Here is a 13,094-nt window from a genome sequence, read left to right as displayed (position 1 = left end):
GATTCAATCATAAATCAAACAGCACGCCAGAGTACATTCCCCACATACGAGTTTTCGCATTTTCCCATAGTATATTATCGCTTAAAGTAGTTAGATCACTTTGGCATATTATTATGATTGTCTTTGGTTCTTGAGGCAGATCACCACACCTACTCACCCACATTTGTGCTTGACAATATTTAATTTCTAAAAAAAAAAATAAAATAAAAGCAAACAAAGGGAAATTTAAATCATTTCATCCTCACTGGCACAACTCACAGGAAATGCTGCGCCCCAAAAAAAAATTTGTAACAAAAACTGCTTATTCTGTTCCACATTGAGATACAGAGGCTTTGAAATGAAGAATTAGAAACGGAGTTAGGAAATATTGAATGTTAACATTTATTTGTATAAGCTGCGGAAGCATTGTTGGATTTAGAGGAGCCTGCATAGTTTTTTGATATTCATGTAGATACATGTAAATGCCACTCACTAAACTTAAGGAACATAGCTATTGATGGCATCAAGGATAATTGCAATATGTTTGTAATATCAAAACTGTTCATAGTTAAGGCAAGGCAACAGAAAAACAGATAAATCTATATTGATACTGAAAACAAGAAGTAATAATATTAAATGTATATAAGCTGACTACACACAAATGGTAATAGGAAACTTTTGAAAAGAAAAACAAAAAAAACCAAAAACTCAATGAAACAAATGAAGCTACAAACAAAGTGCATATAATTTTGATAGTTAAGCTAATTTTAATACATTTTTTAAGACACTGCTAAAAGGGCAAAAAGGTAACCGTAATAAATAAATAAATAAATAATAAGATAAACCGGTAAATAGGACAAATATATAAACCAAATGATGGGAAGCCGTGAAAATTATTCCATTTTTACACACCCTCTCACCCAGGCTCGTTAACTGGTTTTGTTGTTACATTCAAATAATGCAATAAACATTTTGAGCATTTCTTACTATTATTGTTATTATCATTGTTGTTATAAAAGGAAATTTGAATTTGCAAAATGGCACAATGATTTTTTATACATACACCCGCAAATTGGCTTTGTCAGAGCAAAGAAATTAATTTTATAAATTCGATCAAGTTGAAAATAAAAGGCAAAGGCATGAACAATTGACATAAAATTTATATACATATATAATGAATGAAGGGAGAAATAATAATGGAAAATAATAGAACTAGAACACATATTGAATAATAACTGAGACATACATATTATTGAAAGAAATTAAAAAGAAAACATAAAAAAGATACTTGACATTGCTTTTCAATTGTTTTGGCAATAATCGGGAAAAGAAAAAGTAAGTATGTGGGGCCATTTTGTTTTGCAGGAATCAATGAGCTATGTGAAGTAAATTATCCAAACATTTTTTAGACCTAACCACTAGAACAACAGAAATTATCCCAGCCATCGTCCGTCATTCCAGGCCGTTAGGTTCTGCTGGAAAATGGAGATGAAAACCTCGGATGAGGTGAGATGCGGTAGGTGGGTGGTTGGGCGGTTGGGGGTCTCCTAAAAGGTCGAATTGCCGGGGAACCGTATACGTATGTATACCGACGCAGTCGCGAGTTTGCCTCCACCGACAACAAAATGAAATGAAGTGAAATGAAATCAAAGGCATCCATCGTTGATGGCGGCAGCAGAAGCCAACGCATACACCCTCCCATGCTAAATCGCGGCACTGGGGGATTCCTGCCAGGAAGATGACTTACGCTGAAAAAAATTAAGGGGCTATGGTGATTAGGGTGGGCTGTTCACTTTATTCTGAAGCCTTGTTTTAAAAAACTTTAAAATATCTATTACTTTTCATTTATTTTAGTACAATTCTTAATAAAAACTTCAACTTTAAACAAAAACTTTAAAATATTTCACGTGTAGTTATTCTCCCCTTTCTGTTTCACAAAAGCCAGTCTGCACATCCTTGCCACCAGATGATGTTTACACTTGAGCTGCAGCATTGGCAAACACAATCTACATGCCACAGAACCCCCACGAAGCGCCAATCCCCTGCACCCCCACTCGCTCACGATTTGTGCGTTTGTTGTGTGCTCTCTTGCCCCAAAAAGAAACTGCGGTGGTTTCTGCGGAACGAAACCGTTGCTTTCGATCCAAGTTGTTTGCCGTGGCCCAAACCAAAAACTGAGTTAGCCTGACTTTGTGTTCCTCCCTCGCTTCTCTTATGCCAAGCAATACATGCCAGGACATACACTCAAATACCCCAGGGAGTGGATAAGTGCGGTTAGTGCGGAAAAGCGTGGGAAGTGATGGCGAACGATGTCATAACCGTAAGCCCAAGTTTATCCTGCATCGATTAGTCGGGCAGGAAGCGAGTCGCTCATACCGGATGCTCGTCCACAAAATCCTGCCACAAAGTTGCGAGCACAAATCGCAACAAGGACAGCTTCGTCGTTCCCAGGACTCTGGATTCGGGGCCCTCGGGCCACGCACTACCATCCATTCATCTCTCAACAGGTAACATGGAAAATCCAGCGATTGATGAGCACACTGAAAGAAAACAATGTTGTTGAGAAGGTTATTAGAGGCGAAGGGCCAGTAAGATTTACTTTCAGTGCATTTGGTGGATTTGGCTGGCAGGTGTGCGTGCGTTAGGTGGTCGAATGAAACGCCCCAATTGGAGAAGCAATTGAGAGAACAACGAGCTTAACAAGCTGCCATCGGCTCTTTTTGTTTCCGACTGTCTGCCAAAGGATGGGGCACGAGGATAAAGGTCTAAGGATGAGGCATGGAGGCAGTTGGCACTTCAATTGAACACATTAATGTGTCACTTTTGTCGGCTCCCGGAGCTACCTTTTGGTGCGTTAGGAATGCCATAAATCAACACCCCGGCCATAGCCATTTCCATCGCAAATTTGCCCAATCGGAATCGCATTGCCATGGAGAGGTATCGATTAGCCAGGACTAACCTTCGGATTTGGCGGCAAGCTAGTAGTGTTGCATCAACGAAGCAGAGTTAAGAACGGCAGCGTGGTAAGTGCGGAGTGGACAGCCGCCTTTCCTTGAGTCCTTAAATTTATGAACTTGACTTTCGGTTTGCTAACAACCATCAGCCCACCCAAAACATCCTCACACACCTTCCCAGCCCTCGTCATTGGTTCCGGCCAGACACGAAACGGGTATGAAAAGGTTTGCATGACTGCAGGAAATTACCATAATTTCAATTTAAGAAATTAAACGAATTCCGTTCTGAGCTGAAAAGAGAGCAATGCCGGGGCAGCTGAAGGAGCAGCCACGACTCAACCTTCCAGCCCAGAAGCTGAAGATTTCCCAATCAAGATTGTGAGAAATTTCGTACTCACATGACACTTTGCCAGGAGAGCAGGAGAGACCCTTTTTCGATCGTTGCTGGTCTCGATAACTCCTGACTCACGAGGCGGAATTCACGAGCTTCGGAAAGCATGCGATATCTGGAGTGCGAGGTGGTATAGTGAATTGTGGGTGGTTTTTTTAAGCCAAACATATGCACGTTTTGAGTTATTTTCTATAAAATTTAAAAATTTGAATTTTACAATAAGACAGAAACGAATTTGTTAAAAATAACCTTTGTAAATTAATTTAAAAACTTAAATTCATAATATTATTTAATATAAGAGAATCAGGCATTCATTTATATAACTTTTATATTATCTGTTGCAAAGAAATATATTTCAAAATATTTATAAAAAATTTTTATTTCGTTTTGAAAGTTCGATAAACATTTAAAAGTGGTTTGATAACAGTGCCCTAACAGCACTGTGAGAAGGAACGTGTCAACTCTATCAACTCCGATTGCAACTCTTATTACTGCATCCGGTAGAAGCACGTTTTTTTCGAAATGGAGAATCGAGACCGAAGGCTGAAAACCATAATGAGAAGGATGAGACGACGACGACATTTGGATCCCATGTTCCAGGTGGCCAAGTGTAATACGTGCACCGAGCCAATGGACGACATTTTGACCGGTCTGTGTCTCCGCTGCTTCACCATTTGGTCCACCGTGCCGCCTCAGCACCACAACTTCGACCAGGGGCGAGCCGCAATTGTAAGATCTTGCCGCGACCATTCGAATAACAACATGAGCCCCACCTTCTTCCACGTCATGGAGAGAGAGAAATACCTTCGCCTGGTGAAGACTCATAGATTCCATAAATTGCGCGCCCTTTTTCAGGACAGTGCCATCCTGGAGACGAATACTGATCAGGACACGAAGCCTTTTGTAATCGAGGACGACTATTACAATGTGCCAGATGTAGTAAACGACAGAGATGTTCTTTATTTTCAAAAACAAGTAAATTCATTAGAGGATATGGTTTTGTATAACAAGGCCCTGGAGGATCTGAATAAGAATTTTTTCTACTATCGTAAAAACTATACTGTGATTCATTAAAATTAAAACGATTTTTTTATTTTTACTTCAGTAATTTTATATACAATGTAATTATATCCAAAAATAAACAAACATTCAAATGTACTTTTATTCGATGGCTGGTGGCAATAGGTTATTTTTGTACCGCCCCTGGCCAATTGCTGGTCAGGGTGTGAATATTGAAATGCGAGGCTGTTGCCTCGTAATTGCTACTCTTGGCCTGTGGTATCATAAATTACCCAAATCTAAGCTAAAAACGGTAAAAGTCAAAACCAATTGAACAAATTTGATTGCCAGGTCATCAGTGCCACATACCCATGCCGATTGCCCATCAAGACCATCAAGGCCGACTGTCTCCGGGGGGCACAATGGACATTTTGCTAATGAAAATGTTTATTCAAATTTACGTCAATGGATGTGTTTACAGGAATGACCATCAATCTACATAAATAAGGCATGTGTGTGCTTATATTGTTCTTTGCCCCGACATTGTTCAACAATTTGTTTAATGAGAAAACTAATAAATCAAACGTACCTTCAATTACCATCAACCTCAGGATGGAGGGATCTGCTGGAGGTGCTTTTGGATCGATGGATCGATTTCTCATCAAATTAAATGGAATTTGCAAAGGTTGACTTAGAATTTCAGCTGTCAGTACTTCCTACCGAATAGACCAATTTCACACTACTCAATATTCAACTTAAATCTAATACCTTACCATCGATGATATCAAATCCCTGAAACATTAACCTCATAGCTTTAGTAATGGAGCACGAGGATGTCCGAGCTGCGAGGAGATTTTCCGGCTTGTTGCTAAGTGGCAGAGGATGAGAGGCCGGCAAAGGACATTAGTCAAGTGCAACAGCTTTCAAATAAACATAAATTGAACATGCTGTGCCAGCCAAAGGACGGGTCACGATGGGGCATCCTGGGTGCACTGGGTACTGGATGCATGCCGCCTGGTGTCGTAATTAAAGGCAGTCGCGAGTATAACGAAGAGAAATGCGACTGCCAAAGGGCAAGGCAAAAACAAAAAGAGTGGAAATTCCAGAAGAGGATGCGCTTCTAATTTATTTGTTTTTCTCACTTGACTTTTATTTACACGTGCATTGGCATGTGAGTGGCGTTCGGAGGGGCAGATCCGGGGGCTTGCCACGGTTTTCAGGTTTTCAGGTTTTTGGGAAAAGCTATTGCAGCATCGTGCCGCCGTTTGTTACCTTTGTTTGTGAAACTTCTCCGTGCGCCGTTCGCCTTTCGCCTTTCGGGCCAGGGCAAAGTGCCAAATTGGCCTAATGGCGTTAATGCGAATACGAGTCGGGACTAAGCCAACGACAATCCAAAAAGCAAAGGTCGTTTGCACAGCTCCATATTCACGGTTCACGTTTCACTTCCATCCTCATCCAGCGATGCAACTGCACCTATAGATACGGATATAAAGTGCTTAGTTTGGAGCAGGAGCAGAGCACCCATTAAGCCTTACCTCCCCCACATCCTGGCAATGCAAATCAAAGCACTTAAAAAGTTGAGCAATTTGGCAAGGAATCTGCCTGGGCAGGTCGAGAACACTCCAACGGAAAATGGCCAAAAATTTCGGAATCGCCTTGCATCATTTAAGTTTCCATTTCAAAACAATTTGATTATTCATGATTATCGATGAATAATGTGACCATGGCACTAGTCAAGTAAAACATCGAAAGCAGCCCTGATTGTATCGTCAGGAAAATTCCCATACCTAAATTTCTTTCTTTTTGAGCTTTCGGGGAATTCGGCTGCGTTTTAAATATTTTTCTTCAATGGCTCCGTTTTCAACGTGCTCCAGATGCCATGCCCGAACCCGGAAATTGGTGAAGGATCCATTGACTTCTAAAATGATCTACATCTGTCCGGTAAGAGTAACATGCTTCAAGAAGCAGCCTTTGTCTTCCATTAGCTTCTTCTTCCCCAGAAATGCTTCAGGTCCAAGGAATGCAAAGATTACCTAAAAAACGTGAAGGCCCTGGAGGAGAATCGACTAGATACCATCGACAAGCCTAAGGAAAACACTAGGGGAAAAAAGACAGTGGAAATAGAAAAACCAAAAGTGTTGGTCCAAAAAAATGCCAAAAAAGATGACAAAAGAGGCACACCAAAGAAAATCGAAACTCAAAAAGTGTTGCGGGGTAGAAATGTCCAGAAGGAAGAAAAAGGCAAAGACCCAGTCAGTAAGCCAAAAGACGAAAAAGAAAACATTCGGAAGGAAGAACCAGCCAAGCCAGAAAAGCTAATCGCACCGGGAAAACCAAAGAGGAATATCAAGACCCGGACCAAAATCACACCACCTGTAATGCAGAATGTGGTCATAAATGGAAAAAAATATATTGCCATTAGTGAGACAGCGGATGACGATTAGTTCTTTGGTGGCCCAACAACTCTATTTTTGTTTACATTTTTATGTACATACATACATATATATCACATGAATAAATCAAGTCATTAAAAACCCTAGTTTTTATACATTTTGGCGCTCAAATCCAATACATTAAAAGAAAGCACGAGCACACATATGTATGTACATACATACATATGTTGGGAATAAATGAGGGAATGCAAAAAAAGATGGCTTCATTAGGCCATAAGCACACGTATCATACGTTAGTAACAAAGGTTTAAAGGTCTTCAAGTACCATATTGCCATATTGCCATTAGTGAGACAGCGGATGACGATTAGTTCTTTGGTGGCCCAACAACTCTATTTTTGTTTACATTTTTATGTACATACATACATATATATCACATGAATAAATCAAGTCATTAAAAACCCTAGTTTTTATACATTTTGGCGCTCAAATCCAATACATTAAAAGAAAGCACGAGCACACATATGTATGTACATACATACATATGTTGGGAATAAATGAGGGAATGCAAAAAAAGATGGCTTCATTAGGCCATAAGCACACGTATCATACGTTAGTAACAAAGGTTTAAAGGTCTTCAAGTACCCCAAGGGCTAGTATTACAAATACCCATATTTAAAAAAAATTAAATATTCGTATAAACGTTGAAAATTTTTCAAACGTTGAAATTCCCGTCCCGACTAAACCGTAATTTAATTTTGTTGCCACCTTTGTTGAACAGGATGTGCGTGATGCGACGGTATTTGTTTACTTCCCATTTCCCTATCCGTTTTGGATTGAAAGCGCTGCAGTTGCAATTTTTGTGCCACACCCACTGCGTAACCCGATGCGATGCGGGTCCGAAAGCCAAACCGCCCCCGCCCCACCCACTGTATTACCATTTCCCATTACCCCTTGCCTTGTGGCATGTGCGTGATTTTCAAACATTTCCAGGACGCCCATAAAACTTTTAATGGAATTTCCATAATCATGTTTAAAGTTGCAAAGGACCCTGGCAAGTTTTGGTTTTATTAGTATTGATTAAAAATCGGGACTTTTTCATGGCAATGCATTAATGCCAAGAAAAATTCAAAAAGATAATGAAACTGAGAGTGAAAAAAGATAAGAACGTATTTTTAAGAATACCTAATGAATGAATGAAACCTTTAGAATGGGGACGTAATAGGTTTTCGATTGCGTACTTAGTCTACGTTTGTGAGTGATAAATTAGCATTAATTTAAAATCGGATTCAGCTATTCGCGATTAGGCATTCGATTGATTAGTTACCTTGTCGTCGACAACCAGAACGCACCGAAAAGCACAATGCTGGCCTCCATACTGGATACCTTGGACAGTGACCCGGTGGATCCTGTGCGGCTGCCTCTCCTCACCAGCCAGAGACCGCTCCTGATCCTCCTGGGCAGCTATTTGCTGTTCATCAAGGTTATCGGGCCGAAAATAATGGAGAATCGGAAGCCGTTCGACTTGCGAGGAGCAATCAGAATCTACAACATAACACAGATCGCTTACAATCTCCTCATGTTTTCATTTGTAAGTATTATAGTAGAACTTAACTTCGAATGGATTAAAAATTAATTGAATTATTTAATCCATAGGCTGTCTATTTTATGCTGGGACCTGCCAACTACAACTTTAAGTGCATCCAAAACTTACCCTTGGAACACGACTACAAAAACTGGGAGCGCTGGCTCAGCTACTCATATTTCCTCAACAAAATTTTGGATCTGTTGGAAACAATATTCTTCGTCCTGCGAAAGAAGAACCGCCAGATATCCTTCCTACACGTATTTCATCATGTTTACATGATCTATTTCAGTTACCTGTATTTGTGGTATTACGGCTATGGCGGCCACGGTTTCTTCATGTGCTTCTTCAACGTTGTAGTGCACATTGTGATGTACACGTATTACTACCAAGCCGCCAAGGATGCAAAGGCGAATCTGTGGTGGAAGAAGTACATCACCATCGTCCAGTTGGTCCAGTTCGGGATCATCATGTGCCACAGTTTCTACACGCTGATGCAACCCGATTGCCCCTCGGCACAGTTTTCAGCCAAAGCCTCCGGTTCAATCTCAATTTTCTTTTTCCTTTTGTTTAGTAATTTCTACATAAATGCATATATTTTGCCAAACAAAAAAGCCAACAAAAAGGTCCAGTAAATAAAATAATTAATTAAGTTTATTTGAAAGTCTAATTTTTAAAATTGTGTTTGTGGGACACAAAGTACTTGAAGCGTTGTTTAATGTAAAATTTTAAGAATCTTAAGTCTTAATTGTGGTATTTTATTTGATGTTTATCAAATTACTTTAAAGTATTTATATGATTTTGCAGAGGAATTATTTTTAAACCAAAAAAGCCACTGTAGACTAAAATAGCTACATAGGTTGTGGCTTGAAGAAAAGCTACACAATGCACGTTTAATGTCATTTAAAACGGCAATTACTCAGCACGCTCTCCGGCTGTTTTGGCCGGCGGAGTAGTACCGTTAAAATGGGAACAATGCCACCCAATCCAGTGGTGCACTTGACTGCAAGCTTCGCTTTAATGTCACTGCATGGCCGCAATTATTCAGAGGCACTTCGACTCTGATTCCCCGCATGCGATTCCCATGCAAATGCAAATACGGGAGGGCAGGGCGGCCAAAATGGCAGGCAGAGGGCAGCCAGACGGGCACACGGGGTGACCCTTCCGGTGCCATAAATCTCAGGAACCGGCCTAGCAAGGGTCTTATATTCTAATTAAATGGAGCCTGGTCAGGCGGTGAGTTGGCAGTGCCGAAACATGGAGCATTCAGATCACGTGCTACCCGATAGCCTCCTACCTCCTCCTCCTCCTCGTATCCTTGCCACAATGGAGAGTGCTAGTGTAAATGCCGAGATGTGACTCGTGGGATGCATTCCGGAACGCCAGCTCCTTGACCTCCACTGGGCTGCATTTGAATAAAGTGTCGATGCATTCGAATGGGTATTTTATTCATACGGCGCATATGCAAATTCAAGGATTACACTCGAAAAATCAATGAGACGTGGAGCTTATAAGGATATAGAGAACTTAGCACTAATTGGTGACTAAGAACTGACATTAATCATAACGATAAACTTGAGGTGTATATATGTATATTTTACTATTTAAGTAGCAAGTACATATATTTTCCAAAGTGCATTGTGGCAAGAGTTCTTGGGTTACAAATTAGAGTTCAAAGGTAACTTGTTTGACTAATTACCTGGTAATTCCGCAAAGCTTTGGCCAATTATTTCAATTGTATGGAGTACAAATTTACGGAACAAGAGTCCTGCAGCATATTATTTGACCTTAATGAAAATAATTCGATTATTTTAGACAATTACGGGCAGGTGGCACAAAACGGAATTTACTTATTTGCACTTTTATTGGCTTTAATTAAAATAAAACAATTAAGGACTGGTAATTGGGTGAAATATTTCGTGTAATCGCATTTATAGTACACTCCTGTGAATTTCCTGTGAATAAAGGACGATGGCGAGTGAAATACATTTTGCCAATCTTTCAGTCGGAAAATTCGATCTACTCGTCCGTCTGTCTGTTTTTTCCTTTCTTGTTGTTTGTTTGGTTTTTCCTCTCTCTGTTTTTCTGTCCTGTGCCATGTTGCACGTGCCACATGCAGCCAAAAAGCCATTTGTCGGTGCGAAATTGCAAGAAATTTTACTTATAAAGCCAAGTCATTTTCCACTAACTATCCACCGGCCAAGGAATTACTTTTTATTAAGGGTTGGTGGTGGTGGTGGTGGCCACCACGGTGAAAGTAATGGCGGGGCAAGTGCCTTTGGTGGATGTGGCAAGGTGTCGGCCATTGCAAATTGAGTCATTTTTCATTCAGCGCTGGATTACATCGAAAGTAAAGCCGAAAGGGCCAAAGCAAGTGCAGTCCAAGGCCTCAATATGTCACAATTCCGGGACCAGGACCATAATTGGGTCAAAGAATTTGTCCTTTATTATGCCGTCACTTGACCGTTGAATAAGAAGGATTATGCCGGCCCGTTTATATTGGATTATGTGGAGGGACAGGTGCATTAACATTATCCAGAAAAAGGCTAAGGACATAAAACCAACAATTTATAATGCCAGAGGAACAACCTTTTGGTTGTCTTTTTCGAGTGAGGAGTGTGTGTGTGCCTGCCACATTTTGTTAGCCAAATTGCGAGGTATAAAAATGGCTTCTCATTATGGTTAAGTTAATATTTCATGGGCAATTTACCGAGATTGAAACCGACACACTTCAAAAACTGCGAACATAAACACAACCAAAAAAAACACACAAAACACACATCCTCACAGACACACTCCTCCCTGGCACACTCACACGCACTCTGGTGTATAATTACGGTTGCCGATTTCCATTGGCAGAGATCCTTCGTCCTTTCTTCATACAATTTTAAACTCAATTAAAAGTTTCTCGCATTAGACATACTTGTGCCAAAAGAGCGCGACACAGCCGCCCCCTCATGTCCCATACCGCATAGATTTCAACCTCCATATGTGATTAAATTCTAAAAAGAAAGGGGAAGTGTGCTTGGTGGGGAGCAACTCAAATGACATTCGCATTAGTTGTCATTTAAAATGCGAGTGGATACCATCTAAATGACTTGACATGTGCTGTGGGTAGAATTCGCATACATGTGTACGCTCGTTGGTATCCTACCGAACTGAGCCTGGTTGCAATCCTGTGAACTCTAGCAGGTGAGTCCAATTGGAGTCAACAGGCCATTGACATACATTGATACGCTCCTTGGGCTCAGTCACTCCAAGGATATGAACGAAAATTTAAGTGGCCAGGAAAATGTCTTTGACATGTTTATGTGACAAATTTGCAATTTTATATATATAGAATTTGAAAGGATTTTATTATACAATTAGGCCTTTAATAGCTTTCTTAAAATATTAAAATCGACATCTGGCTTCATATCCCTGGGAATGTTTTTATTTAATTTGAATGAACCGCGACCGCAGGTAATGCCCACGAGTGTTGAGTGGCGGGTGTCCTTTTTTCCCCGGCGGCTGTCCTGAATAAGAATTGTGAATGGGCCGCGGTCGCATGAATAATGAAAGCAAATCGGAAAGAGGCAAAACGGCAAAAAGTTAAATGCCTCTAATGACAGAAAATGAAGCAAATGACGAAAAATTGCGCAAAACAAAAGAGACAAATAATAACATGGCCAAAATGGCCGACGCCAAGCGGACCAGCACACACACACTAAGCCAGGAGCTAGGAAACCACCCACTTGGAGGAGCACCAGCACATCCTCGAGCGAAGAGGAAAGCACGCACAAGGAAAGATAGGAAAGAGAACTGCAAGTGGGGGGGCCAGGACGACGTGAATTACCAACAACGGGCGAATCAAGAAAAGCATGTGCGCGGCATAATTACGAAGCAATTAGACGAAATTATTATTGAGGTCAGCGGGCTGGGGAGGGCCGGTGGCTTGTATCGGGCGGGCATCAGACCCCCGAGAACATATGGCCACTGCCCTTCAGCCCCCTGCCACCTTGCCACCCCCTTCACTGAGAGAAAGGGATGCGAATACGCCATTATCATTTAACGCCAGAGAGACGAGGAAGAAAAGGCGGCATAATGCCCCCTAAATGGCCACCACAAAGCGCAGACCAGAACAATACTCAAGGATCCAGTGCAAAAGCAAAAAACAAGGAAAAATTAAGCAAAAACTATGCAAGGACTATCCTCTAGGATAGGATACTCATTCAAAAAATAATCTAAATATTTGTAAAAACTCCCTCGTTTTCTTTCCAACAGTGTATTATATTTTTTATGACGAAATAATGTCATCAACAAACCATGCTGGCTGTGGATTATTTGTTTGCACAGCTGCCACTGGGAAATGGATTCCAACTCTAGCCAGTTGGCTATGAAATGGCGTGAAGACTTTCAATTACCCGACTATGAACTTGGCACGTGTGGATTTGCATTCAGTCCTTAGCAGAAAAGTTCTCGCTGCGGAAACGCATTCGAATCCAAAGCTAAATGCTCGGGGAGATCGCGTGTTTTGAAGTTCAATGCTTGGGCATTGAATGAAGCAGTCAAAACATGGCGCAAAATGACAATGACAAACAGCCGAAACAGTCAAAGTCACTACTACCAACTACCAAAGCATTGCCCCAAAGGTGCTGTCGGCAGGGGGGCGTGGGTGCGACCTTAATTTTCCCTTGGCAGCAGCCGAAGACCTTGCATGCATGTTGATAGCTGCCAGGACCTCTCGAAATATTGCAGTGTGTCAGCTGAGCAGGTTCATGGGTCAAAGCCATTCCATTTTCCTCTGACAATCAAA

General features: G+C 41.0%; 3 protein-coding genes and 1 long non-coding RNA gene across 6 annotated transcripts; 3 read left to right on the top strand and 1 right to left on the bottom strand.

Annotated features, from left to right (window-relative positions):
• Window positions 1-2,504: 2,504 nt before the first annotated feature.
• Window positions 2,505-6,138, bottom strand: LOC108129457 (uncharacterized). 3 transcript variants are annotated; one of them, XR_011443304.1, is made up of 5 exons: window positions 5,859-6,138; window positions 5,097-5,796; window positions 4,913-5,035; window positions 4,693-4,818; window positions 4,486-4,627 (listed from the first exon to the last, which is right to left on the bottom strand). It is a non-coding gene; the product is annotated as an uncharacterized lncRNA (long non-coding RNA). The 3 variants fall into 3 exon arrangements; XR_011443303.1 differs by having other exon boundaries at window positions 4,487-4,627; window positions 4,913-5,039; XR_001773559.3 differs by lacking the exons at window positions 4,486-4,627; window positions 4,693-4,818 and adding an exon at window positions 2,505-2,519 and having other exon boundaries at window positions 4,913-5,039.
• LOC108129446 (uncharacterized) lies at window positions 3,654-4,473 on the top strand. Its single transcript, XM_017247425.3, has one exon. The coding sequence runs from the start codon at window positions 3,847-3,849 to the stop codon at window positions 4,396-4,398; it is 552 nt and encodes a 183-aa protein (XP_017102914.2). The 5' UTR covers window positions 3,654-3,846; the 3' UTR covers window positions 4,399-4,473.
• On the top strand, window positions 6,132-6,852 carry LOC108129454 (uncharacterized protein DDB_G0284459). The gene is made up of 2 exons (XM_017247433.3): window positions 6,132-6,264; window positions 6,324-6,852. Exons 1-2 carry the CDS (start codon window positions 6,172-6,174, stop codon window positions 6,765-6,767), a joined length of 537 nt encoding a protein of 178 aa, XP_017102922.2. The 5' UTR covers window positions 6,132-6,171; the 3' UTR covers window positions 6,768-6,852.
• Window positions 6,853-8,042: 1,190 nt separating this feature from the next.
• LOC108129227 (very long chain fatty acid elongase F) lies at window positions 8,043-8,947 on the top strand. The gene is made up of 2 exons (XM_043211622.2): window positions 8,043-8,305; window positions 8,371-8,947. Exons 1-2 carry the CDS (start codon window positions 8,078-8,080, stop codon window positions 8,932-8,934), a joined length of 792 nt encoding a protein of 263 aa, XP_043067557.2. The 5' UTR covers window positions 8,043-8,077; the 3' UTR covers window positions 8,935-8,947.
• Window positions 8,948-13,094: the final 4,147 nt, after the last annotated feature.

Source organism: Drosophila bipectinata, chromosome 3R (assembly GCF_030179905.1).
Source record: "Drosophila bipectinata strain 14024-0381.07 chromosome 3R, DbipHiC1v2, whole genome shotgun sequence".
NCBI lineage: Eukaryota > Metazoa > Arthropoda > Insecta > Diptera > Drosophilidae > Drosophila > Drosophila bipectinata.
The sequence above is the reverse complement of the archived record's forward strand: the minus strand, read 5'-3'. Positions and strand labels throughout refer to the sequence as shown.

Bases quoted from the DNA above. Each gene is read 5' to 3' on its own strand.
- LOC108129446 (XM_017247425.3), top strand. From the start codon at position 3,847: ATGGAGAATCGAGACCGAAGGCTGAAAACCATAATGAGAAGGATGAGA.
- LOC108129454 (XM_017247433.3), top strand. From the start codon at position 6,172: ATGGCTCCGTTTTCAACGTGCTCCAGATGCCATGCCCGAACCCGGAAA. The intron at 6,265-6,323 runs GTAAGAGTAACA...CTTCTTCCCCAG, and splicing joins AAATGATCTACATCTGTCCG to AAATGCTTCAGGTCCAAGGA.
- LOC108129227 (XM_043211622.2), top strand. From the start codon at position 8,078: ATGCTGGCCTCCATACTGGATACCTTGGACAGTGACCCGGTGGATCCT. The intron at 8,306-8,370 runs GTAAGTATTATA...TTTAATCCATAG, and splicing joins ATCTCCTCATGTTTTCATTT to GCTGTCTATTTTATGCTGGG.